The 26,823-nt window shown below is 41.6% G+C and overlaps 4 protein-coding genes across 6 annotated transcripts; 1 reads left to right on the forward strand and 3 right to left on the reverse strand.

Annotated features, from left to right (window-relative positions):
• The first annotated feature begins 1,242 nt into the window (after positions 1-1,242).
• Positions 1,243-8,582, forward strand: sp4 (Sp4 transcription factor). 3 transcript variants are annotated; one of them, XM_022747365.1, is made up of 7 exons: positions 1,243-1,810; positions 2,065-2,135; positions 3,114-3,473; positions 3,575-4,787; positions 5,136-5,334; positions 5,630-5,829; positions 6,227-8,582. In XM_022747365.1, exons 1-7 carry the CDS (start codon positions 1,804-1,806, stop codon positions 6,496-6,498), a joined length of 2,322 nt encoding a protein of 773 aa, XP_022603086.1. In that variant the 5' UTR covers positions 1,243-1,803; the 3' UTR covers positions 6,499-8,582. The 3 variants fall into 3 exon arrangements, with proteins under 3 accessions (XP_022603086.1, XP_022603087.1, XP_022603088.1); XM_022747366.1 differs by having other exon boundaries at positions 3,114-3,464; XM_022747367.1 differs by having other exon boundaries at positions 3,114-3,464; positions 3,581-4,787.
• A 1,230-nt stretch (positions 8,583-9,812) lies between these two features.
• Positions 9,813-15,551, reverse strand: cdca7l (cell division cycle associated 7 like). The gene is made up of 10 exons (XM_022747557.1): positions 15,469-15,551; positions 13,750-13,893; positions 13,550-13,650; positions 12,920-13,172; positions 12,741-12,803; positions 12,392-12,580; positions 11,965-12,108; positions 11,684-11,833; positions 10,431-10,567; positions 9,813-10,257 (listed from the first exon to the last, which is right to left on the reverse strand). The coding sequence occupies exons 1-10, from the start codon at positions 15,484-15,486 to the stop codon at positions 10,221-10,223; spliced, it is 1,236 nt and encodes a 411-aa protein (XP_022603278.1). The 5' UTR covers positions 15,487-15,551; the 3' UTR covers positions 9,813-10,220.
• A 2,649-nt stretch (positions 15,552-18,200) lies between these two features.
• LOC111223066 (lactose-binding lectin l-2-like) lies at positions 18,201-18,877 on the reverse strand. Its single transcript, XM_022747076.1, has one exon. The coding sequence runs from the start codon at positions 18,776-18,778 to the stop codon at positions 18,290-18,292; it is 489 nt and encodes a 162-aa protein (XP_022602797.1). The 5' UTR covers positions 18,779-18,877; the 3' UTR covers positions 18,201-18,289.
• Positions 18,878-21,579: 2,702 nt separating this feature from the next.
• LOC111223065 (lactose-binding lectin l-2-like) lies at positions 21,580-22,257 on the reverse strand. Its single transcript, XM_022747075.1, has one exon. The coding sequence runs from the start codon at positions 22,169-22,171 to the stop codon at positions 21,671-21,673; it is 501 nt and encodes a 166-aa protein (XP_022602796.1). The 5' UTR covers positions 22,172-22,257; the 3' UTR covers positions 21,580-21,670.
• Positions 22,258-26,823: the final 4,566 nt, after the last annotated feature.

Raw genomic sequence — 26,823 nt, forward strand, 5'->3', positions numbered from 1 at the left:
CCTCTGGCCTGAACTATGTCCAAATGCATTTATTGAACAGTAGTAGCAATGACATTTTTATGTATTTTATATTTTATACACATCAACTACATCTCAATTTTAGATACAAAGGCTGGGATACTTGTATCATACTAATATGATATATATATTAATAATAGATTAATCTATAAATCATAGGATTGGTTGGTCAAGTACCAATGAAAGGCTGCAACTGATAATTGTTTTCACTATTGATATATCTGCAATGGCTTTTACACTAACATATAATTATATCGACTATATTTGAATTAAAAGTGAATATCTTTGGATTGTGGACCAAATTTTTTGGGGATACGTATGAGAGCTTAAACTGTTAGTCAATAAATCAATTCGTTGATCAACAGGTTTTGATAACTCATCAGTTGTTTAAGTAATTGTTTTAAGCAAAAATGCTCAAAGCTCTTATAGTAACATTTGGGTTTTGGACTTTTGGTAGGAAAAAAAGAAAGACAACAGGAAATCTTGTTTGGCTACTTTTCATTATTTTCTGACATTTTAGAGTATGAACAACTGATCAATAAATATGTTTATGAAATATATGTAAAATTTGAGAGGCTCAAACTATGTTGAGCATTTGTACTTGATAAATAACCTAATTAAGTTTGTTGGGTATTAAATCCTTGGATGGCCTGTTTCAGCCTTGTACCGTAAATTCCCTGAGCACAGTAAAGTACTGTTTTCTGCCATGTAAGCTTCAAAATTGACTATAGATACGGGAACAAGTGGACGACTGATGAGGGAAAATACCATACACCATAAAGGCAAATAAACACAAGTATTTCAACATTGATGCGTTATGACAATTTTTTCATAGCTACAAATTGTTTTCTATGGTAATTAAATAAATAACACTTCTACTTGTTGTTCTTCTTTTAAACAGGGCTGTCATCCTGTGACACCAGAAAGTGGAAACAAACACACATGCACGCACGCACGCACACACACGCCTCCCTTTCCCGTTCGCCCAACCCCCCACAACACAGAAGTCACCGCCCTTCCCTCTCGCTCTCACACCAACATGACTACCAACACAGCCGCTCCAACCGCGACCGACACGCCGGAGCATCATGGGACTTGTAGTCCCGGCCGCCCAATCCAGCTCGAGAAGGCGAGGCCTCACCAAAATACAACTCCCATCTCGACCCTCGCACGCTGAGCCCCGTCGTCCAATCTGAATATGTGGGAGGAGCGCGTCCGCCCACAAAAGCCACAGCTATCTCCCCGTATCTCCCCGTTAAAAAAAATCAATTGTGCACGAAAAAAAGGGGAATACGCGTAAAATACAAACACTGGTGACGGTTTGGTTTCGGTGCACGACGGACGGCGACGAGGCGTCCCCGCGTCGTGCGGCGAGAGAAACGGCGGCGACAGGCAGGAGCAGCGGAGAGGGTGTTGTCCTGATGCTTAAATGGAAGTGGGTGGGCCTCTACGGTCACACACCGCCAACTTCTCTGTGGATATCATTCTGACAAGCGCCAATTTGCTCGTTTATGGTCTGTCTATCCGGTAAAAGAGGCATACGACGGGGCTGCGAGGGGGCCGACGGGCCGGGGACGGTCACTGTGTTCTCCGTTATTTCCGTTATTTGAGGCTGCTTGATTGTGCCTGCGCTTGGCACCGCCCTTCCTGGCCGGTGGGTGGTTTCGTCAAACGGGCAGATCCGCCACGGCCCAGCGCCGAACATATAGGCCGTCCTCCGCCTCTGTACCCGGCCGGCCTTCTACCGTGAACTACACCCTCTCCCTCTCGGTATATTAATGCGTTATGAGTGGTAGGTACCCTCCCCCCTCTCCACCCCTCTCTTTCCGTTTCATAGATATGAGGCTTCAAGCCCCTTTGATATTGATGATGAGGTTACTGGTTTGTCTGCCTTTATTGATCACCTTTGTTGTGCTGTATCTGCCTTATGATCACATTTTATTCACAGAACACAGTGCTTACATTGTGCCTTCCTATCCTGGGACTTTGTACCATTCAGACATACTCATGTGATGATATTATAATATTTCTGCTCTCTTTCCACAGACTCGAAGAAGGAATCATCTGGAACTGAAGGAGGGAAAGCATCTAAAAAGGGGAAAAGTTCTGGATCACAGGTACAAAAAAGAAATAAGAGTTTATTATAGTTCAATACTTTTGCCTTGCCTGCAGGCCAAAAATGTTCTCCCTCCCCTCCCAGCCAGCCAGACACCTCTGGGGGCGTTTCTCTGGTGAATTCAACTTCCTGCTTCTGTGCAGCCCTGCTGAGAGCCAACCCAGAGGCTCATGAATAGGCTTACATGGCTGTCACACTTCAGCCACTGTACTTTTGAATTGTCTGTTTGAATTAGGGTCAAAATGATTTAATTCTGCATATGGATTTATTTTAAAGACCCGCAGCGTTGGTATGTGCCTCCACAACTGTGGAATTTCTATTTTTAGCTGCTTTTTAGAGGTTGTATATTTCTTGGAGATGATTTTCAGCCAGGCAGTTATTATTGAATGCGTCTTTTGTTGAAAAACGTGTATGACATGCATTTCTGCTGTTATTTCCCACGCTATTGAAGTTGATACAGAAATTAGGCTGTTTTCGTGCACTGTTGAGAGATGTGTAGCATTAAAAATTTGCCTGCGACCTAGTTCCTTTGAAAGGGAGGAGAGAGAGAGAAGGCGGCATTTTCTTCTAGTGTTCTGAGAAAAGAGAAATGTGGTTCTCACACGCCCACCCACTCGCTTCCTGTAATACCGCCCACTTCCACTGACAGCTCTCTCTCTTTCTCTCAGCTTTTTCGTGTTTCTTTTTTCTGCACCATGTTTTCCCCACCCCTCACTCTTTTACTCTTTTTCTTCACCGTTTCAAATTGTTCATTATGTGAGTGTGTATAATGATACTTGCTCATCCCTTCCCTTTGGCTTTTTTATTACTTACATGTTTTACTTTCTTGTTTGTGTATGTATATGAGCTCTCTACGTGTGTTTCCGTCTCTGACTCGCCTGTTCTCCCTCCCTCCCTTGTCACTCCCGTTTAACCATCTCTCTCTCTGCCCCTCCTTTCCATCTCTCCTCCGCCCTCTTTCCTACCTTGTCTCCTCCAGGATTCCTCTCAGCCCTCTCCCTTGGCTCTGCTAGCAGCCACCTGCAGTAAGATCGGAGGGCAGGGGGGAGTGGAGGGGGCCCAGGCCCAGGCAGGGGCCCAGCAGATCCAGGTCCAGGCCGGTCAGATCCAGCTGCAGGCAGGTCAGCTCCAGGGTCAGATAGTGGTGGACACAGCTGGGGGTCAGGCCCTGGTGCCCCAACAGTTGGAACTGGTCCCAGCTCAGTTCACAGGGAACGGCTGGCAGATCATTACAGCGGCACCTACTATGGCCAAGGAGAACACCAATCAGCCTGTAGCAGTGACCGTGGCCACCACCTTGGCTAATGACAGCTCACCTGGTGGACGCAAGGTGAAGGAGGTTGGGGACTGAAACTTGATGGGTTTCAGTAAATTATTTTTTTTGGTGTCCGTTAGTGTTTGTCCTCTTAACTGTATCACTGCTCCTTTCCTGTTGGGCAGGTGAAGGCAGTAGGTGGGACCAACAGTGTTGCAGCCAATCAGCAGCAGCAACAGCAGCAGTTCCAGATCATCCAGGTTCAGAACCTGCCCAATGCCGGGGGCGGGGTCCAGTATCAGGTCATCCCTCACCTCCAGACTGCAGATGGACAGCAGATCCATATCAGCCCAGCTCAGACGGCCTCCATCGGAGCTCTGCCTGAGCAGGTTCAGCTCATCCAGACCCCGAGCCCAAGTCAGACCCAGGCCATCCTTCAGCCAGCCAACCAGCAGGCCATCCTGACAAGTACAGCTAATCAAACGGTCCCGCTGCAGATCCGCCCTGCGCAGTCTTTCCCGCTGCAGCTGCAGACTCTGCAGGGCTCCCAGACTCCTGTTATGACCACAGTACCCATAAACCTCGGTGGCATGACCCTGGCTCTGCCTGTGATCAATAATGTTGGAGGGGGCGGGGCTGTCCAGCTTATCCAATCAGCAGATGGCACATTCTCTGTTGCCAATGGCAACCAGCTGGTGACAACAGCAGTGTCTGGGGCGGCTCCTCCTACAGCATCAAGTGGCTCGACAACAGCAGTAGCCGAAGGTGACAGTCTGTCTGATGGAGCACAAGTGGTTTCTACTGGATCAGAGGGTGGACCAGCTGACACCCAAGTGCAGAGCAGTGAGGCGGATTCTCAAAGCCAGACCCAGGCCAACGGACTGCAGAGCCAGACAGATACAACAGGAACCATACAGCAGGTGATCGTGGGCCAGGTGGGCCACCAGTTGGTGCAGCAGATCCAGCTGCAGCCCCAGGCTCAGAGTCAGGGTCAGCCCCAGGGCCAGCAGCAACCTCAGCACATTCAGACCCTCCAGTTGGCCCCTGGACAAACCCTCCAGCCCATCCAGGCCTTCCAGAACCCAGCCCAGGTCCTTATTCGTACCCCGACTCTGTCCCCCTCTGGGCAGATCACCTGGCAGACGCTGCAGCTGCCTGGCGGTGTCTCCCTGCAGGGCGGCCTGGGGACAGCTGTGCCACAGCAGCTAACACTGGCCCCGGTGGCTGGTGGGACGACAGTGGGGAGTGGAGGGCTGGTCTCCCTGAGTGGAGCTCCCCTGACGCTGAGCGCAGCCCAGATCAACCCGGGGTCTGGGGTACAGACGGTCAGCATCGCAGGGCTGGGCACTGCTGGGGTTCAGGTGCAGGGTGTTCCCCTCACCATTACTGGTCTACAGGGTAAGGACACGTGTGAATGTGTTGTGACTAATCCATGACTCTGCATTTATTACAATCATAGCAGTATGGTGAGGAGGGAGGATTATTAGTCATGTAGAAAACATGAAGAACTACTGAGTTGCCCCTCAGCCCCCTTTCCAACCTCCAGTTTAGTGGTAGACTACTTCATACATTTACCATAGAAAGTTGAACTATACCAGGATCCTGCTGCTCTTCTCAAGACTGTTTTTGATCTTACTCTTTCAGCTTTCCATTTTGTATTTTTTTCAGACTACCCCACAGACAATACAACGCTGTGTTTTTTGATTAATAAGTTTACACATTATGTCAATTAAAATCACCTTTCAGGTCAACCACAGGGTCAGGATGGAGTCAAAGTTCAGTCGTCTCCCTTGACAGTCGCTGTTGGCAATGTGGCATCAGGCTCATCGATGAGTCCAGACCAGCTGGGCTCCGTACAAAGTTCTTCAGACCAGGAGGGACCCCCCAGCAAGAGGCTTCGACGTGTTGCCTGCTCTTGTCCAAACTGCAGGGATGGAGAGGGAAGGTACAAACATGAGAAACACACTATGTATGGATACAATAGTATAACTGGGGTTAAAGCTCTAATCATTTAGGAACCTGCTGGTTTTGAGGACATTGTTTATATAGAGAAATCAAATCCATCATGGTAGGACAACTGGTTTGACAGATGTATAAAACAAGGTTGTTTTATGTACATTTATGATTTATGTTTTTTTAGTATTTGTGGTATACTTTTATGTCTGAACTAAATAATATACCTGAACTGAAAGTGCTTAACATCCTCCAGCTCATTCCTAACCCGAATGTGTGTGTTGTAGGAACAGCGGGGACCCCACAAAGAAGAAGCAGCACATCTGCCACATGGAGGGCTGTGGGAAGGTGTACGGCAAGACGTCCCACCTTAGGGCCCACCTGCGCTGGCACACCGGCGAGAGGCCCTTCGTCTGCAACTGGATCTTTTGTGGCAAGAGGTTCACCAGAAGCGATGAGCTGCAGAGACACCGGAGAACACACACAGGTAGAGGGGTGTAGGTGGTGACGTGGTTCACCCTTGTCACGTTGGTATAACCCTACCAACTATGTTATATGACAAAGATTGACATTTGAGAAGCTGGACCCAGACAATATTTGGCATTTTTGTCATATTCTTTGCTTGAAAAATGACCAAAACATTTAACTGATAAATATTTAGGTGTTGGATTTCTGTAATGTACAACTTACCCATGTGCAGATGTATACAGTTGTAATGCTGAGCAAAGCCATTCTGTAACAAAGCTCCAAGAACGCAACAACCAAAGCAAATTTTTTTGACAATTATTTATAGAAAGCCACAGGTCTTTTCTTGATATTTTTCAATCATTATGATTTCTTCTGACTCCGATTTTGTCTCGAATTATTTGTCCTTTACCCTCTAGGAGAGAAGCGTTTTGAGTGTCCTGAATGCTCCAAGCGATTTATGCGCAGCGACCACCTGTCCAAGCACATCAAGACCCATCAGAACAAGAAGGGTGGGGCCGCGGTGGCAATCATCACCACCGATGACATGGAGGAAGACGCCCCCGAAGGCCTGGGGGCCTCCCCACAGATTGTCGCTGTGGCGACCCTCTCGCGTGACTCTGACCCTGCTACACCCACCACCTCTAATCACCTGGAGGAAGAGGAGGAGGAAGAGGAGGAGTTTGAATAGGCGGCTGACTGCTGTTTCTTTTTGCGGAAGGCTGACTTCCTGTTTTTTTGGGAGTCTTTGCAGGGACTGTAGGGTGGCTAATTTTTTTTTTCTTTTTCTTTTTTACTTTTAATCTTACATCATTTTAAAAATGTTGTTCTCTCATGAAAAGGGACTCAAAAGAGACGGGATCATGCGATGAACAGAAACCGAAAAATATAAACTTTACAATCCAAAAAATAACTAACACATATAATAACAAAAATTTAGCCTAAACATATGAAAGATTAGTTTGGCTTTTATAAAATGAGTCTATAATAATTCCATGCGCGGTGGGGAAAGGAATGTAAGTAGTATCTAGATTAGCACAAGACAGGGGGACCTGCTGAATCTAAAACCATCCGACATTGAGACATTTTCCTAATCGCAACAGAATCTAACTCTATGCACAAAGTTGTGTTCCTGTTTCATACCTGTCAGACAGTGCTGAGGGTCAATCATGGTACAGGACTGTTGCAGAGCAGTGACAGGGCAGGGACAGTCTTGGGATGGTGTGCGTGTGTGTGCGTGTATGAAAGAGTGTGCATTTGTATTCCCATGCTGTCATGGAGAGGATCTACCTAATTTGAGATTTATTCATGGTTCAGGTTTAGTCCTCGGATCAGATTCAGGTGTTGATTCCTTTGAGACCAGTTAACGGATAAACTGTTATTGAAGAAGAGGGGATGATTCTAAAGAAAAAAAAAGAGTAGAAAAAAGCACATATAAAAAGATTTATGAATAATGCATTCCTATTGAGGTGCAGTGGCCATTAGAAAAAAGGTTTCTATAGAGAAAAACAATCTAGCTTTCTACAACTTTGTTTGTGTAGTGAAAGCAATACTATAATGACAATCCTAGTGAAACCATGTTTACATTGTTAGGGGAAGTTTTGCTCTGTTAATTAAAGAAGCCAGTTCGCTCTAAGATTAGGGAAACCATCTGAAAGCAGTGCTGTCATCTGAACAAAGCCGGTTGCTTTGCAGATACCCCAGATACCATCAGATGGTACCTGGTTTTGTCGGGTGGCTGCACTGTCACTGATGTTGCATTTTGCTTTCTGCGCTGTGGTGACGTCCCCCTCCCCCCGCTCCACCCCTCCACCTCTAACCCTGCTCTGTGACCGATGTACCGCAATTGCCTTAACACAAGCTGTTGTACAGAGGGATCTTCAGAGTGAGGTGGATGGAGAGAGATGGGAGCTCTCCTGCATTATTAGGGGGTAACGTGGAGAGCAGACCACAGCACAGACAAGTAAAGTGAAACGGTGATAAGAGCTGTGGGGGGGAGGGGGGTGCGGGTCGGGCTATTTAGCTATGTGGATATTTGAGATGTTTTCTGGTGGTGTTGCTCTGTGTTAGTTCAGTGCGTACATACTTTTTAAATTAAAAGATACTTTTATTTTATAGAATTTATCGATTGTTTTAAAAAAAATTCCCCTCCCCAGTATGTTAACACACAGGACCCCACTGTGTATGGCTAATTTATTATTTATCCTTGATTTGTAATATTTGCCTTTTGCTGGACTTGTATTTGTGTGCGTTGATTCTGAGGTTGTGTACAGCATGTTTCAGTTTTTTGCCGTAGTGCTGCTTCTCTCTCTTCTTTACTCTTTGTGCTTCTGTTTTTTTTTTTTCTACGTCTGACCATTGCTGTTCATTTCTTTATCTTCTCTTTGCACCATAACATGTTTTTGGAGAAAAATAAATAACAAAAGAAGAAGAAAGCAAAAAAGTTACTATTGTTTAAAGTTCAAAAGGTTGATACCAAACGAATTTAGATGTTTTTGGTAATATTTTGTGTGACAACCAACTTTTTTTTCTTTGATATTTTGTAGTGACATCTCATTTGTAAATCTTTTTCTAAAGATGTTTGTTTGTCTCCATGACATTTGATAATGGGTTTTTTGCCAGGTTAGCCTCAAAGGCTTCAGTTTATTGATATTTTTAAAACTGGTTTGTACAAACGTGTTATGTCAATAAAAAGAAAAAAAAGGACAACTTCAAGCAGAAAAAATGCTTTGCCTGCATAACACTTGACAATAAAGTGATTAAAACTGTCTTAAATCCCTTTCTGATGCTCTGGTATTTGTGTAGAAGTAGAAAGGACACAGCACTCAACACACACAGACAGTTTCTGTAACTCCTCCTTATTTCTGGGTAATCTCTCAGCTGTGTTGTGACAGCAGTGATGATGGAGTGTCTGTACTTCCTTCAGGGGCAATTACTGCTCCTGGTTACTGTTTCTGCTGTTGATGGGTTCTAAAATGTTGCTGTGAAAATCGAACCTGTGACCATCCAGTTACAGGACAATCTATTATCACTCAAAAGCACACACTTGCTTTGAGCGATTGTTAACTGTCTACTTTAGAAAACATGAACTACAAAACACCCTAAGTGTAACTCAGCTACAACCAAAGTGTGACTTGAGGCAGTGAGTTCACCGGCAGGTCACTCTGACTGTCAGGTTACAAAGAGCATCATGTAGTAGGCAGCTCACGCACACGTCTGACATCTAACTCACTTTGAAGCACTTCAAAAACACCTAAACCTATAACCTCTTCCTGCACCCTCAAGTGTTTTTGTGGAGTTTTGAAGGTAAAAAGGATTTTAATGTAATGAACTCTCAAAACTAGGACAGACTTTTGATGTTTTGACTCCATTATCTTTAATCACTTTGGATGTTTGATGACACACTGGGTTAGAGTTTCATCAAGAAAAAATAAATTCAAATTAACTAGAGATTTCAGAATTCAGTCTTCATCATTGGACTAATACATTTGAGGCTTTTAATTCACACTGTATAAAGGTTTATAACCTATCTGTAGTATGTTCACACACTCACACATTCATCTTGACTGTGCAATGTAAGACTGACACTGACAACAGATAATTAGGACATCTGTCATTAGATAAAAGCTCCACCAGACAGCTGTAATATACCTTTCTATTTCTCACAAACATTTCATGACCATCCAGATCCAATGACCTCAGGTTGACCTCTGACAGGGCTTTGCCCCTGAGGTACCAGGTCATTATACCAAATCAGCTGACTGGTTCCCTGGTCACCTCTGGAGCCAATAGTTGACCTAAACCTGACCCCACACACTTAACACCAGGTATACAGCAACGAAACACACACACAAAATGACCCATCTCAGCCAGGCTTGCCTGCTATAACCTTTCAGATAACCAAAAGGGGTGTGCACCTCCCCTAAGTGTACAACAATATTAGGCTTGGTTTTCCTCCTTAAAAGACACAGTCTGTAAGAAAGACACAATCAACAGATAAAGGCGTGCATTAAAAAAACATGGCAGATCATTTGATAATGCCATTCTTTATTAATTTTTTTTGAAAAGCTGTTGGCATAAAAGACTATGGTGGCATCTGTGACACAGAAGTTAACCACTTACATTTGTTCTAGTGAACATCAAGAGTACAAATATTCCAAAGAAAATATACAACGCAAAACTGAGTTCTGGCTTTAAAACAAAAACGATCCTGTATCTTATGCAGCCTTAAATCAGGGTTATATAAAACATTAACAGTGTATGTGCCTTATCTTAAGGTGATATAAAAGGTTTCTCTAGTTAGCCAATAGGTTGATCTAAACCTAAAAATGTGCATTAAAATGAGTTCAACAGTACTGTGCAGCACCAGAACCTCCTCCAGGTACCAGCTGTACAGCAGGTTCTCCTCGCTGGTCAACACTCTGGACTTTCCTGCACCTCCTTCTGAATACTGTGATGGAGAAGAAACAAGACATGAGTTCTAACTGCTGTCAGAATACTTCTCAACAGGGCTGCGACTAATGATTATTGTCATGCTTGACTTGACTAATTTTTCTCGACTTTAGTTTTAGGGAGTTTCCAGCCTGTAACATTAGACTGCACAGTGAGAAGGAGGTGGCCTACCTCTCCAGATACTCATGGACATTGTCATGGCCGTTGTAGCGGGCCAATCCCACGAGGATGCCAGTAGCACAGCGGCCCTCCTTCTTACGACACACACTGCAGTTGCACATCCCTCGGCAGATGGGGCATGACCACGTCTGTAAAGAAAAAGTCCAAATTTAGTGCAGGTGACCAAACATGTTCTTTCTCTACACAAATGAATTCATGATGAGGTTTTAAGTTCCTTCCACCCTTAAGTCTTAATCATTTTCATATCACATGCCTCTAATGCTTCTGGTAATTAACACGTGATTGAATTGTGCTGAAATCTGTACAAGCGTTTTTCATTCATCCATCTTTACTGATAACCGGTCACTGATTTAGTGCTTTGCACTGCATTTCTCTGTGATAACTTTCCCAGTGTCACTAGTACTTTGACCTCAAAGCAGCTGCCAAACAAATCAACACAGGCTGCTCTACTACAGACGAATAAGCAACTGCAAAAAGATAAGAAGACGAATTAGGCACAGATGTTTTCTTATATATTATAATTTAGTGTAGTTCTGGCTTGGACACAGTATCTTAATCTGTCATCTGTACCTTCACTTTCTTTGTCTTTTTTATTGGACTCTCAAATAATTAGCTTTTATTAAAAACAACACAAAAACAAACAAAAAACAAAAGTCTTGCTGTTGCTGAAAATCTAAACAAAATCCCTGAGTTTTCCTACTGAATGCAAGGTGTTTGAAAACGAAATATAAAAGCTTTCGATAACTACACATCAATCAGAATAAAAGAAAATGTATCTGTATTTCAAAAATCCTGTATGTGAATACTCAGCAATACAAAGACATCAAATTTTTAATATTTACTTGTGTAAAATCAAAGTCAATATACACTGACATTACATTAGGGACAAAATTAAGCTCGTCAGTATGGCCCCTGACCACCTCTCTACCACCATTCTGCATGATAGTGCTGCATTTTGTGCTTTTAACTGTCCCTTATGTAGGATTTTGCAATAGCTTTTTTGTTCAAAGGGTCAAATTCAAATAACAAATGAATGAATGAAAAATAAAAGGTTATTATTTACAAAAGACAAATTGTTTATTAATCTGTTTGTCACCAACAATACTTTGAAACATCAAAATTATTTTTCTCTCTCTCAAGTGTCTTTTCAATCTGGGAAGAACCCACATTCACCTCAAATTTACCAAACCCACAGTGCAAGAAATGGAAAATGAAGTGTTTAACACAAGCATATTAGCACTGACCGGGTCGAGCAGCACAGTGCGTACATCTTCTCCGTAGCGGTTCTTCAAGCACAGCCCACAGAACTGACCTTTGACCCCCACACAGAAACCACTGCGACACACTGTCTTGGTGTCCAGAGTCTTCTGTCTGCACTGGTGACATGAGCTGCCCTGGAATAAAAAAACAAAAGAAGCACACAGTGAAGTAATGCACTAACCCTGAACCCTGAAATGCCTGATAGTACAGTGCAGTACTGACAGTACCCACGGCACTAAGTGAGTAAAGGCTTCATGTGACTCACGTTCTCTTTGTCCCAGATCTTGTCTTTGCTGCGGTATGCTATGTTGTCCAGTTCCTCTTCTGTGATTTCGTCAACTGACCTCACATACGTGCTCGACCTCGAACTCCTCTTTTTTCGACTTACACCGACATGTTCCTCATCCACCTGACCAATGACAGCAGATAAGTTCAACAGAGAAGACACAAACTGGATATTGCTATGTAGCTGGTAAAGTTTTAATACAAAGTTTTGCATTGAAAATCATAACTGCACTTTTTTTGAGGTTTTTTTTTTTATTTGTTTTATAGATGACTGAGATGAAAGTTGACTAGATGACTAAACGATGACTGTGATTGTGTATCCTGAGTGCAATTACTTCATTAAAAATCTTTCTAAATTCATCATCATCAACATCTGGCTCAAAAGAGTGTGCTTGTGCATGTCGTACCTCCATCAGTCTCCTGACATCTACAGACCTGGGGGTTCTGTGGGCGATCGGCTCGCTCTTTTCCTCCACCGCAAAGTTCTCAGGAGGACGAGCCTTACGAGACGGGTTCCTCCTTTCTGACCCTATCTCTGGTTCAGACTTGCGTTTCCGTGGCATTGCTTTCTCTGGCACTTGCTTCTTCTTCTTCTTCTGCAGAAATAAAACAAAAACAGCGTTTCCAAATCAGGCCAGTAATTTTAGTGTACTTTAAAGTGTACTTGTGACTGGTGATTGGTGATTGTCAACTGGTGTGCATCTTCATTTTTCTGATATAGGCTTGGGAAAAACTGATGCTGGTGTGTGTACTTACTTGAGGGGTGGTGGGCAGAGTCAGGTCAGCCATGGTGCTCAGATCAGCAAACAGCTTAGCCAGCTGAAAGACACAACAGAGAAGACCTGAGTCAAAGGACATCTAACAAGAGAGGGACTGATATAATTTCTGTTTGTCAGAACATGGAGAAAACACTGAAGGTCTTAAGGCTTCATTACCATGGCCTTGTTTTCCTGGATGTTCTTGTCTCGTTTCCTTAGACTCTGATACAGGACCTCCTCTTTGTCGTCCTCCTCCTGCTGCTGCTGCTGCTCCTCCGCCTCCTCCTCCTCCTCCTCCTCTTCGTCCCGCCTCTGCTTCATACTCGGCCGTCCTCTGGCTCTCTTTGAAGATGGAGTTTCTTTGACAGGCTGTTTTACATTTTCCCCTTGAGATTTCTGTTTTGGAGTAGACAGTCTTTTCATGGGAAACCTGAGGAGCAAGATTAAAATAAGATCATTATACAACTATTGAAAAATCAACACTAATATCATGAGCCAGGCATGTGTTTAATAGGGGTCCCTTGTTTAGTTGAGCCATAGGACAAATACACTGGAAAACAGTACTAGACCGAATCCATGCCCAATTAACTTCATCGCCAAATTTAAAAAATGAATGCCTTTATATTACTACCTTGTCGAGATTTAAGACATCAAATGTGATTTGACACAAATAATAGACCGCAGTAGTACCAGCAACAGGAGCCTTTGTCCACCAATAGTCTCTGCCTGTTCAAGAAATATCATGTGGGCCTTCCTTGTAATTAAAGGCTGTGTAATCCAGTGTATGCTACTGCCCTGTGAACACACCTCAAGGCTACTAAAAGACTCCTCCTCTTTGGTGGGGAAACTTTCTCGCCATCAGAGTAGAAGCCTGTGTCCACATCGCTGTCCTCCTCTGAATCCACAATCTGGAGAAATCCAGAGTGAAAAAGCATACAGGCTGGTACTTTGGCTGCAATATCACACATTTTCATCAAATAATGTAGTCCACAATAAACACTTCATACCTTGGTCTTCATCCGTTTGTTACAATTTCGCCTGCCCTCTTCTTCCTCATCCTCGCTGAAACCTTCAAACTCCTCCTCGCTGTCTGACTGGCTGAACAGACGAGCCAGCTCAGCAGTGATGAACTTGGATTTGAAACGTGAAGCCTGTTGGCAGACATATCAGGCATAAACTAAATTAGATCTGGTGGAAATAATGATATGTGTTAATGATTAATTAATTATATGTATGTAGTTGTATATTTATTTAGATATTATTACTGACTGTGGCAACAATGCACTTCCTTGACAAAACAGGAAGAACACATAGTTTTCTTACGAATGTGTATTTACACTCCCGTGTACAACAATGAAGGCGCAGCGGACATCAAAGTGACAGGCCAAGAGCTGGACTCTCTGGGCTATTCATTAGTCAAACCATACAAGACCTGCTATAAAAAAAGATAAGCCACTGGACCATTTGTTAAACCAATTTTCACACTTTACACCAGAGGGAGCATCATTCCATCAGTGGACAGCTTTGGCCACTGAGTGAAAGCTGTGGGAACAATGAATTTAGTTCAGCTGTGTCACTACAGTAACTGCCAGGATCCCCAGAGCTGTGGCTGGCTATCATTGTAAACTTCTTGAGTTTACACTGGCAGGTACCAAAGTTACCCAAAGGACATCCTTATCACCACAGGCCTGTGCAACTTCTCAGCCACAGCAGGGCACGGCCATTTGAGACCAATGACACAGTGAGGTGGAAAATGAACATGGCATTATTACTTGCTCATCGTTTGGGGTACCACAGACGTCAATAAATATACATAATATGTGTGTATTAAATAAATAATACAGAAACTACAGTAAAGTGTTTAGGTGGGGTTTTGCTGTGTTAAAAGTGCTGTCCACAGCCTCACATAAATAGAGCATATAGAAATCCAGTGTTTTTTAAAAAGGTTTTACTATAATCTTCTTTAGCAATGTTTATGAACATGTCTTATACGCAATTCTCATTACATTAGGGAAAGTCAGGATATATCCAGCAGATTAAAAAAAATTAACAAGCTTTTGAAGCGTTAAAAAGCAGGATATTAAGATTAAGTGTTGACATGTAAGTCTTTCATGTCCACTTATGACGAGTGTACAAGCCTTCGTGGGGGCAGGACTGAATTTCTTATAAAGGCCCAGATTCAGCTATATGTGTGACTATAAATTTTCATAGTGTAAAACAGAGTTGAGTCTGATCCATGCAGTTAATATCCATTGTCTAACGTGTTGATATGGACTTCAACCCCCCCCCCAGCCTCACGGGTGTTGACATCTGACCTAACATGAGGAGGACGACAACGATTGGACCAACATCTCCATCTCCTTGACAAACACTGGGCCTGCACCGCTTTGCTCTGCGCATCAACTCAAATTTAAGTTGCCGTGGACAGATGACGTGTAAGCTAGCTGCTTAAACAAGTAAAAACAAAGCCGTAAGACAAGTTTTGTTCAGTAGGTACATTATGCTATGACCGGATGTCTGGGTTACCATAGTGAAGCCAAAATGATTACCTTGTTCAGAGGAGAAAGGTATTTGTGCATCTTTGCAGTGGAGGGAACTCAGCTCGGATAAGCAAGCAATGTTAGCTGTTTAACAATGGTGTTGATTTTGACTCGTAATGACTTTTCTCCACCACAAAAACTGATAGAAAAGAAAGCTACATTTAAACGCACTGCTCTGCCGCTTACCTTTGATGTGAGGGTCATTTTATCTCCGTTTTGTGGCAAATTTCGGTACAACAGAAAGTTATGCCTTATACTATGACAACCAATGCGTAGAGGTGGATTTAAAAATTAACCGCTAGAGAGGTCGGGTGATTGCAAAAGCAGGAGGTTTGTGTTTGGAGGGCTTACATCTAAATTTGTAGTTGAGTCCAATAATTATAATTTTGAGAGTCCACTGACAATCATTTAACATAAATCCTTCATTCACTTACATTTTTTGAAAAATGGGATATTATTTATGTTTAGAAGTAGTCTCTCTTCTGAAACCCCCACCCCGCACTCACAATGGTGCAGACCATCTCTTCGCGCGAAAACAGCACATGGGCGTGGTAATCCCGGGGAGCAAGAGGGGCCCTACCCCTGATATGGTATGGAGGATTTCATTTGTTTTGGTGGTTGTGTGAACCTGCCATGGCATTGTACACACAAATATTTGTGTATCATTAACAGTTTGAACAAACTCTCTGCAGAGGCTGAATTTACGTAAATACATTCATAGAATTTAATGACTTGTACTGTACTCTATATTATGTTTTACTTCACTAAATACATTATACTTCATAGTTACTTTGTAGATTGAGATTTTGCATATGATCAGTTTATTCAACAGGATGTTTTGTTGCAGAGTCATCTACCCAACAGTATATTAAGTTGTAAGGGTTGCAATTATGTTATTATCGATGAGTCTGATTTAGGGGTGTCATGTGACCAGTACTGAGGATAACTGTGATATTTAACAAAATGAAATATTGATATTATGCTAATATACATACAATAATATGTGATGGCTGATATTAGGCTTTGTGGATCTTTTGTTTATATGTTCATCTGGTTACCCTTTGTTATCCAGTTCTTCTTCTAAGCTTTTGTACAGTTTTTACAGGTTTGTACAACTTTTTATTTCACAGGTTCTACAAGTGAGTCAGTTCATTCAGTAGGAGTCATTCTGTAAATGCATGGTGGAACAATACAACAATGAGTTGACTCAAGTACTGTCCACCTCTTCAATTAATCAACATATAACAATTAAAATACAAACAAAAAATATAACAAAATAAATACTGTAAGGGCTCCTTAAACTGCACAATGAATACTTTTATTTATTATACAATATTTTGCAGATGATATTTTTGCTTAAGTCAACTTTAGGGTACATTTGTAGGGTACATTGTCACAACTTTTACTTCAGTAAAGGATCTGAATTCCTCCTCCAGCACTTAGGTCTAGCATTTGAGAGGAATTTCAGATGGAACAAACAGGTTACTCCATGAGCTTTTTCATCTACCAGTGGAAAAAGCCAGGCTAGCTGTTTCACCTCGTTTCCAGTCTTTGTGTATTAAGCTAAGCCACACTAACAAACTGTTGGCTGTGGTTCATACTTACTGGGCAGACATGACAGGTGAGTCAAGCTCCACATTTAACTCTCTGTCAGCAGGCGAATAAGCATATCTCCCAAAATTTTAAATTTTAGCTTTAACAAATTGAATATTTCAAAAGGATTGAATATTTCCCTAGTATAGGTAGCACTTGAAAAGGGCTTCAAGCTTTGAGATCATTGAGACCCACAAACTAGAAAATAAGAATATACAGATGATATAACTAAAACAATAAGTCATATTGATAATTGCACAGCACCTGCATTACACCCAGCCTGTCCGCTCTGTTTGTCTCACTTCCCTCATTTCTCCTTCCTCCTCCACTGTTGTTTAGTTGTCAGAAGCCTGCATCAGCACGACTGCAAAATGATAGGGGTTACCAGGATCAGGAAACCATTGCTACTCCCTGGGTCTAAACCACCACTGACAATACCTCCCCTCCACAGAGAGAACACAGCCAACTCGCCCAGACTGTATTCAACACACCTGTTCACATATGTTTCTCAGAGAAAAATGACCCCTTCACAACTTGTACATCTTATCGAAGCAGATTAAGGAGCAGGTGTGGGCAGTGGTGTGGTGTTTCCTTTTACACTCAATAAAAAGCACACTCAGTGGTTTGTGACTGTTGTCAGGTAATGTAGGCTGAAACTGCTTTGATTTCAAGGTCATGTCATCCCTGTCATTTTTCTCACAGAGACCTGAGTTGAGGTGGTTGCATGTGATACTGTGTATTCAGAAAGTTACATAATAGAGGGGTTTATCATGTTGATCATCGTGTTCGTGTAAACCCACTGGTAATGTTTTAAGAATTATTGTTAAGCATTTAATCTTCCTCTGTTGTAAAGGGACTACAAGCCTTTATGCTTTTCTAACCCACACCACAGTGAGGTTTATCGTGATTTTAGCAGAACTTAGTAGTGGATTAAAATTTTCAGCGAATTTTGAGCTATGCACAAATATCCATATGAACAGAAAAAATAAATAGTGGGTAAATAGTGTCATTGTGATTACACTGAACCATTAAACCTGTGTTGTTCCAAAATTTTACACATACACACCCAGTGAATGATGCAAAGCTGGAGCAGACATGGACCAAAAAAACAAAAATCTACACACACCTATGGAAATCTATGGATTGAAATCATGTTTACTGTATATGGATTTTTTTTTAATTCTCCTTATAATACTTAGTTATTAGTTAGTTTAGTCTTGAGGTTCTTACAAAGGTGTGGAAATATTCCCTTTGATCAACCACTGAAGTTACCTAATGTGTTTCTATGAAAATTAAATTAGTGAAATGACTTCTCTACAAAAATATACAAGTGAAGATTCACATCTTTATTATAGAAGCCACCTTCATGTCAACAGGTGAACAGTGACCAGCTCGAATCAGACAATGTCATTTGCTAAGGACAGTTGATGCGAGATGCACAAACAGAGGGAATAGTTAAGGAACATCTTCCGTCATTCCACTTCTGGTCACTCAAATCTTTGTTGACAACACAGTGCTGAGATCCTCCATTATTGTCTGGCTGTCCCACACACCATAAGGTGAACTTCACTGCGCAACCATCAGACCACATCCATCTGCCTTCTTTGTGGATATCACTGAGTCCGATCCAGGTGAGTCCCTCGCCGTGGTCAAAGTTCTTGATCAGGGATCTGACAAAATTATGTTCGTTCAGACTGTGGATAGACACCAGGTTGGCTTTCTCCGACACACAGTGGAGCTCTGCATCAGCCCAGGACATGTGAGTGGCAACATACTTGTAGCAGCGGCCGTTGAAGCTGAACCAGAACATGGGACAGTTTCCTCTCTGTAGCTTCCCTTCATGTTCATCTGAAGGAGACTCAGCACCCAGAGTCAGACCAAACAAGAAGAGCAGCAAGATCATGTTGTCGTCTCTCTATCAAAGGAGCAGATCGAGGGGTTGATGTGTTGGGTGGAGATGATCTACACCGTCGTATGGGAAATAGACCCTGAAGGAGACAGTTGACAGGCAACTTCCTTTTATATGCTTTGGAGAGGGTGTCTGCAATTTTGCTGTGATATCATTGGTGAAATGTATTTGGCAAAGACTTTCATTTGTACACAACCGCAAAGTATCTGAACATAAGACAACATAAGATAAAAATTACTACAGCAATTTTGATATAGTAAAACACAGCTTTAGAAAAGATGCTTGGCTTCAACTGATATGAGAGAAGGTGTATTGTTTTCTTGTTGATTAAACAGATGACAGATTAAAAATAACATACCAAACACAGGCATATATTTACACATCAACATTATTACAACAGTACCAAGCTGTCAGTATGTACGGTCGATAAAGTACTAAATGGGGAAAAGAAAGAACCGTCATCACATCAACTTGCTCTTCTGCTGCCCTCAAGTGGCCACTGTCATAATATTGCTCAAAAGTGTGTGACAAAGGAGGAAGACCACACATAGCCCTTAAAGAAACGCAAAATACTTAAAAGAAATTTAAACAAGTTACATCTGTGATCAGGTCAGTAGTGTAGAGAAAGCATTTGACGTGGGCAAAGGCCTGACACAGCTTGTGATTAGATGTTCAAACAGGTGCCTATACGGCAGGGATTGAACATATTTGGAAAGGTTTATCTGGCTTTCCTGTTTATTCAACAAATAAAGGATATTTCCATACTAGTACTGTATTCCTGGTAGCAAGCATTGGACTTTGAGAGCAAATCTCAGTGACAGAAATAGACAGGAGGGGGGACTTGGGCTAAGTGTTCAGTACTTGAACACTTAGGCCTGACTACAACACTGCTATTTAATGTCTATTGTATCAATTTCTGCATGATTTCCACTCATTTAGCACTCTGTCAGATTGATAATTACACAGCACCTGCATTACACCCAGCCTGTCCGCTCTGTTTGTCTCACTTCCCTCATTTCTCCTTCCTCCTCCACTGTTGTTTAGTTGTCAGAAGCCTGCATCAGCATGACTGCAAAATGATAGGGGTTCCCAGCATCAGTAGAGTTGTGTGCACCCTGGGGCTAAACCACCACTGACCGTACCTCCCCTCCACAGACACACAACCACCGAACACACACACACACACACACACACACACACAGTACGTGGCAGAGAGTGGCTTACCACTTCTCCAAGCAGTTCAGGCCAGCTGGAATCAGCTGAGATGAGACTGAGGCAGCTGTTCACACATTGCAAAATTGTCTTCATCTCCACTAACAACCACAAACTCTTTGATTTTAAGATCACATTAAGTCTTTCAAGTTGAAATGGCCTCCTCTCCATCGCTGCCCAACGTTATTATCGTTAACTAAAACAAACAAAATAACAAAACTAGGTGAGAGAAAAACAGTTTCATTAACTGAAATAAAATAAAAACAAGGCTTTATAAAACTAGAATTAATGCCTCACAGTTGTACGTTTATGTTTTTGCAGAACATTATCATGTCACAGTGAAGTTGACCTTTGACCATTTGGATGTGAAATGTCATCATTCTATTCTCATAGACAATTGAGTTAAATTGTGTCAAAATTAGTGTATAAATTCATGAGTTATTCTAATTCTAATCAGTTCATCCTTGAGTCCAAAGTGAATGTCTGTGCCAGATGTAGTGAAATTCTCTGTGGGCGTTCCCAATATATTGCATTCACATGAATGTGAGATCACTGTGACCTTGGAAAGTGGAAAGTGCTGTTTTCACAAGCAGATAAACCACTGAAAATATTCTATATGAAGCAAACATTTAAACAGTCTCTGTAACACTTTTTTTTCTCGTGGCCCCGTACACAGCAACACCTCGCTCTGCTGGGTGCTCCCTGTCGGCTTTCCTAACTGGGAGCGCGCTGAACAGAATCTACTGCAGATTAGTACCTCACACAACCCCAAGTCAAAAAAACCCAAACTATCCCTTTAATAACTGCTGTGGTACCACAGTGAACAACTGGCATCATTGCTCAGCCCGGTGTCAGCCCTTTATCCGTTTGCTTCTCTCTTACTCTCTGTTCTCACATACAGCATACAGTTTATGTTTCTGTTGTCAGACAACGGAGCAAGTTTGAAATAGTGACTGAAACGCAGCCCATTAAGACTATGTGTTAAACTTCAAGCCATTTCCAAGCTTCTGTTCTGCACTGGTCCCTGAACACGTATGCCATTTACCAGAAGGGGCGGAGCCGGCTCTTTTTCCTCAGGAAGCTCAGGTCCTTTGACGTTTGCAGTGAAATGCTGCACATGTTTTATCAGTCAGTGGTGGCCAGTGTACTCTTTTATGCTGAAGTCTGCTTGGGCAACAGCATGTCAGACACAAACACAAGGAGACTGCATAGGCTGCTCAAAAAGGCTGGGTCTGTGCTTGGCGGGAGTCTGGACTCACTCAGGACTGTTGTGGAGAGACGCACGCAATGTAAGATGGAGGCCATCTTGGACAATACCAACCATACTCTCCACAACATTCTGGCAGGACAGAGAAGCAGCTACAGATGCAGCAAACGTCTCATCTCAGAATAGAGAGGTTCAGGAGATCTATCTATCTATCTATCTATCTATCTATCTATCTATCTATCTATCTATCTATCTATCTATCTATCTATCTATCTATCTATCTATCTAATGCTGATTTTATAATCGCAACATCATCTGACAAAATCACCAAACACATTAGTTGAATGAGATGAATGAAATAACGTCTATAAACATATAAACTTGAACATTTGCACATTTATTTTGTTGGTCCATTGCATTTCAACAGGAAAACAGGTGCAAAGTCAACATGTTGAATTGGACATGACTCATCTCAGTTGCTGGAGACAGCCTATGCGTGATGCACAAACAAAAGGTGTAGGGCTAGAACATGGGTCATCATTCCATTTCAGATCACTGCCATAGCTATCGTGTACACAGTCTTCCATTCCTCTATAATCATCTGGCTGCCCTGCGCCCCACAATTCAAAGTTGACTGCAGACCCATCAGACCACATCCATCTTCCTTCCTTCTGTGTGTCACTGAGTCCAATCCAGGTGGGTCCCTGAGCAGGGTCAAAGTTCATGATCAGGGATTTGACAAAATCCTCTTCTTCCAGACTGTGGATAGACACCAGGTTGGCTCCCTCTGACACACAGTGGAGCTCTGCATCAGCCCAGGACATATGAGTGGAAAGGTACTTGTAGCAGCGGCTGTTGAAGCTGAACCAGAACAAGGGACAGTTTCCACGCTGTAGCTTCACTTCATGTTTATCTGAAGGAGACTCAGCACCCAGAGTCAGACCAAACAGGAAGAGCAGCAAGATCATGTTGGCGTCTCTCTGTCACAGGAGCAGGATGAGAGGTTGATGTTGTGGGTGGAGATGATCTGCACTCTTAGGTGGGATTGATACCCAGACAGAGACAGGTGACAGACTGTTTTCTTTTATATGCTTTGGAGAGGGTGTCTGCACTGTTCTGTGATATCATTGGTCAAATGCACATGGTAAAGACTTTCACACTTTGTACACAGCCACACAGTATCTCAACACAAGCCAAAAAAACACTAGCTCACCTGGAGATGTCACATAAGATCTATAATTAATACACTTTCAGGTAAACAATAACAACACACCAAACATAGGCATATATATTACACATCAGCACACATCAGAAAATAAACAATATACAGCATATAAAACTGAATGGCTTCTGGTTGACAGCATGCAAGGGGCACGAGAGCTGATGTTGCTGTGAGTGCATCACACTATAACCTCAAAATGTCTAGAAATTAACATAAAATATACCTCAAGTGCAAAGGGTAACTAAAGAAAGTACTCTGTGTGGTATGAATTTGAGATCAGGAGCAGTTACTCTGTTGAGCTAAAAACAAGACGCAGAAAAAACACAAAGCACAAACAAATCAGAACAAGAAATGGAAAGGAGCAGCTTTGAAGCAGACAGATTTCAAAGAAGATATTTCTAAGCAAATCAGAAAACTCTGACAGGTGTTTGCAGCATTAACATGACTTTTTTTAGTCATGACAATGGCTGATAAAACACTAAATACAGCAGCCTGTTGGCTCAACTGCTGCCCTCAAGTGGCTACAAAACAAAACAACAAGTAATCTATTTGTTGATACATGGACCAAGCAACCCAAAAGGGAAATCAGTTTTATTCTGTGTTGTCTATGAAACGTCCTGTATCTGTGTGAGTTTATTACAAATATCTCAAACATCATCATAAACATTCTGAAGGTTCACTTCTCATTGCTTCTCATATCTTTCAATATTGTGTCAATTTAATAAAGTTAACAGAAAATAGTGTAACAGTTTTTTTTTTTTTTTTTAAGAAATACAAAAGTATTTTAACCTTGTGTAAAAGACATGACATTAATATCATCACACAATCCCTTTTACTTCTTCTAAATCTGTATATTTTTCTATGGTTCAATGAGGCAAAAATAAAAAAAACTGACATTTAAGTTTTGGAAATGTTTCCTTTGACCCACCATTGAAAGGTGTGTGTTAGTGTCCAACATTCATTAGATATTTATCTGTATCAATCTTGGTTGCTAAGGACAAACTGTGCAAGATGCACAAACAAACGAGAATGCTTCAGAACACTTTACGTCATTCCATTTCAAATCTGGACCCAAGCTGTAGTATACACCTGTTCAAGCCCTCCAGCATTGTCTGGCTGTCCTGCATGCCAAAAGATAAAGTTGACTGCAGACCCATCAGACCACATCCATATTCCCTCCTTCGGGGTGTTATTGCCTCTGATCCAGGTAGATGTCCGAGCGGGGTCAAAGCTCTTCATCGGGTCTTTGACAAAATGATGTTCTTCCAGACTGTGGATAGACACCAGGTTGGCTCTCTCCGACACACAGTGGAGCTCTGCATCAGCCCAGGACATATGAGTAGCCGCAACGCGGCCGTTGAAGCTGAACCAGAACATGGGACAGTTTCCTCTCTGTAGCTTCCCTTCATGTTCATCTGATTCATGAACATGATTTATTAATTTTCTGTGAAATTTTGATATAGTAAAACACAGCTTTAGAAAAGACGCTTGGCTTCAACTGACATGAGAGAAGATGTATTGCTTTCTTGTTGACTTTTTTTAACAGATAAAAAATAACATTCCAAACACAGGCATATATTTACACATCAACATTATCACAACAGTACAAAGCTTTCAGTATGTACGGTCGATAAGGTATTAAATGGGGAAAAGAGAGAACCATCATCACAAACAACATGAAGACCATGTTGTTTGTGAGTTGCCCTCAAGTGGCCACTGTCATAATTTGGCTCAAAAGTGTGTGACATAGGAGGAAGACCACACATAGCTTTTAAATAACGCAAAAAAAAAAAGCACTCCAGGGACCACATACTTTGTGACCAAAAACTAGGTCATTAAGACTGAACCCAGCACTGCATCAAAGACTTGAGAGTTCTGTGAAATCACTGTAGAGCATCTTGGCTTTGTGTGGGACAAGCAGTTATTTTGTTATTCTTGATACATAGTTGAAAAAAGATTTGACCCTTGATCACTCGAATGATTTTTGGAATTCCAAATAGGGGGAAAACATTTGTAAAATCTTTAACTATAGACTTGACTGTGATAGTGTTTATCTGAAGGAGACTCAGCACCCAGAGTCAGACCAAACAAGAATAACAGCAAGATCATGTTGGCGTCAGTATGCTCTTTTGATTTTCCTTGTTAATTGTGTTTGCATTATTATCATGATAAAAAGGCCAATAAAAAAATCTCTATAGGAACAAATTAAGTAAATTTTCATTTATATAGCACCTTTCAAAGGTTACAAAGTGCTTAACAAAAAGACAAAGGAAAAACACAAAAATATGTACATAATAACTCTATTACAATAACACTTGTAATTAAACTACCTGAGAGAGTTTGCTGATCTGACTCTCAGGGGAGACTGTTTCACAGCCTGAGACCCAGGACAGCAAACACAGTCCCCAAAGTTTCAGTCTTGAGCGAGGTACAACTACTGATACAAAAACCTCATTGTCTAATGAGAAACATACAGGAGGAGTGTCTGGATAGAAATTAACCAGGAACAAAGAAGTTGTTCTCTGTCTTATTTTCTATATAAATAAAGACAACAAGGGATTAGAGGCTGTCTTTCAATGTGAGTGATAGAGACAAAAGCTGAGCTGCTCATCACACTGATGTTCTGTTTAAAAGTGGGTCTTCACCAAAGTTCTGCAGTACATCTATGCAGCAAACATTTAACATGTGAATGTGGCCTCTCTTAAATAAAGTGCAATATAAAAGAAATATTATCTATTGAAACAAGAACCTCATAGTGTGATGAGACACGTACATGTGAAGTATCTGGCTAAAAATTAACCAGTATCAAAGAAGTTGTTACTGGAACTGTGGAACATTTAGGACAGCTGTCTGTTCTCTAGATAATCTTTTTTTATTTTTATTTCATCATAAGAATGCTTATCAACGTTATCCCAGTATCAAACAAAACAGGCCTGAGTAATAAAGAAAGAAAGAATGAACACTGTCCATTAATGTATAATCCACTTCTGATATCTGTTACATAGAAATGCTTGTAACCTTTTAATCCAATCTTCCTTTTTCTCGTTGAAATAATAAATAAGACACGTAGTTCACTGGGCATGAGAGGCCCATAGATCCATTCTTGAATTATAACAAAGAAAAAGAAAGCGGTCCCAATATATGCCTCTCAAAAAGCTTCATCGTGAGCATGCTGAAGGTCCTCTTCCCATCTCTGACAGAATCCTGCAGAAACAGCTTAAAGGCCATTTTTCTATTACTTGCTTCAGAGAGTGTGTTTGAACAGTTGCTGTGATATCATTGGTCACCGGTCAAACGCACAGGGTAAACAACAAGCACAAAGTATCTGAACACAAGCCAAGAAGAGAAACACTCGCTCACCTGGAGATGTCACATAAAGTTTTTCTCTGTAATTATAGGGTAAATCTTATTAGTTTTACATTTGTGTGCACTTTGTAATTCTGGATGCAAATGTAACAAACTTTTTTTCATTACATCAAACATTCAAACTTCAAACTAAAAAAGTTTGAAGTACTGGGATGTATCCCAACATGTACTGGGAGGAAAGCAGAAAAAAACACACACACACACACACACACACACACACACACACACACACACACACACACACACACACACACACACAAATACACTAACATTCAAACCCCTTTGGACAATTTAGAGTCCTCAATTACTTAAATGTGCATGTCTTTTTACTAGTAATCAGAGTCCCTGGAAGAAACATAAGGAGAACAAGTAACAATGCGAGAAAGAACCAGGGTTGAAGCTGAACCCAGGTGCTTCTTGTTGCTGTTTTCCTTACTAGACTTTACTAGAATGTATAATTGTGCATGTGCCATATACCACAAAAGAAAACAGTACAAATTTGACAATGACCAATTCATTCGCTGTGGCCACCTGAACCATTTTCAATAAACTAGTTCTTAGGTCAGTCTGCAAACACTAATATATGGTATACTGTTTACTGTATACTGTACTGTGTGTGTATGTATGTGGGTGTGCATGTGTGTCTGTGTATCTGTGTAAACCGTGAACTAAAAATGAACTAGTAATAAAGAAGTTGTTCACTGCTGAACTCTGAAACATTCAGGAAAGCTGTCTGTTTTTCTATATGATTTTTTATTTTTATTTTCATTGCATCATAAGAATGCTTATCAACATTATCACAGTATCAAACAAAACAGGCCTGAGTTACAAAGAAAGAAAGAAAGAAAGAAAGAAAAAAAGAAAGAAAGAATCTCAAATGGTTTATCAAATATTTGTAAAATGTATGGTCAAATTAGGAGAAAGCCTTTGAGGATATCAAAAAGTTGGGAAAATATTCCCTTTGACCGATCACTGGAATTAGTGTGTGAATATCCAGTGTCCATGAAAAAGTTTGTGAAATAGACACACACA

Source organism: Seriola dumerili, unplaced genomic scaffold, assembly GCF_002260705.1.
Source record: "Seriola dumerili isolate Sdu_G_001 unplaced genomic scaffold, Sdu_1.0 BDQW01000110.1, whole genome shotgun sequence".
Lineage (NCBI taxonomy): Eukaryota > Metazoa > Chordata > Actinopteri > Carangiformes > Carangidae > Seriola > Seriola dumerili.

Bases quoted from the DNA above. Each gene is read 5' to 3' on its own strand.
- cdca7l (XM_022747557.1), bottom strand. The intron at 13,173-13,549 runs GTGTGTTCACAG...CTTGCTCCTCAG, and splicing joins AGTCTTTTAGTAGCCTTGAG to GTTTCCCATGAAAAGACTGT. The intron at 10,568-11,683 runs GTCAGTGCTAAT...TTTTCTTTACAG, and splicing joins GCACTGTGCTGCTCGACCCG to ACGTGGTCATGCCCCATCTG.
- sp4 (XM_022747365.1), top strand. The intron at 2,136-3,113 runs GTACAAAAAAGA...TGTCTCCTCCAG, and splicing joins GGAAAAGTTCTGGATCACAG to GATTCCTCTCAGCCCTCTCC. The intron at 5,830-6,226 runs GTAGAGGGGTGT...TTTACCCTCTAG, and splicing joins ACACCGGAGAACACACACAG to GAGAGAAGCGTTTTGAGTGT.
- LOC111223066 (XM_022747076.1), bottom strand. From the start codon at position 18,778: ATGATCTTGCTGCTCTTCTTGTTTGGTCTGACTCTGGGTGCTGAGTCT.
- LOC111223065 (XM_022747075.1), bottom strand. From the start codon at position 22,171: ATGATCTTGCTGCTCTTCCTGTTTGGTCTGACTCTGGGTGCTGAGTCT.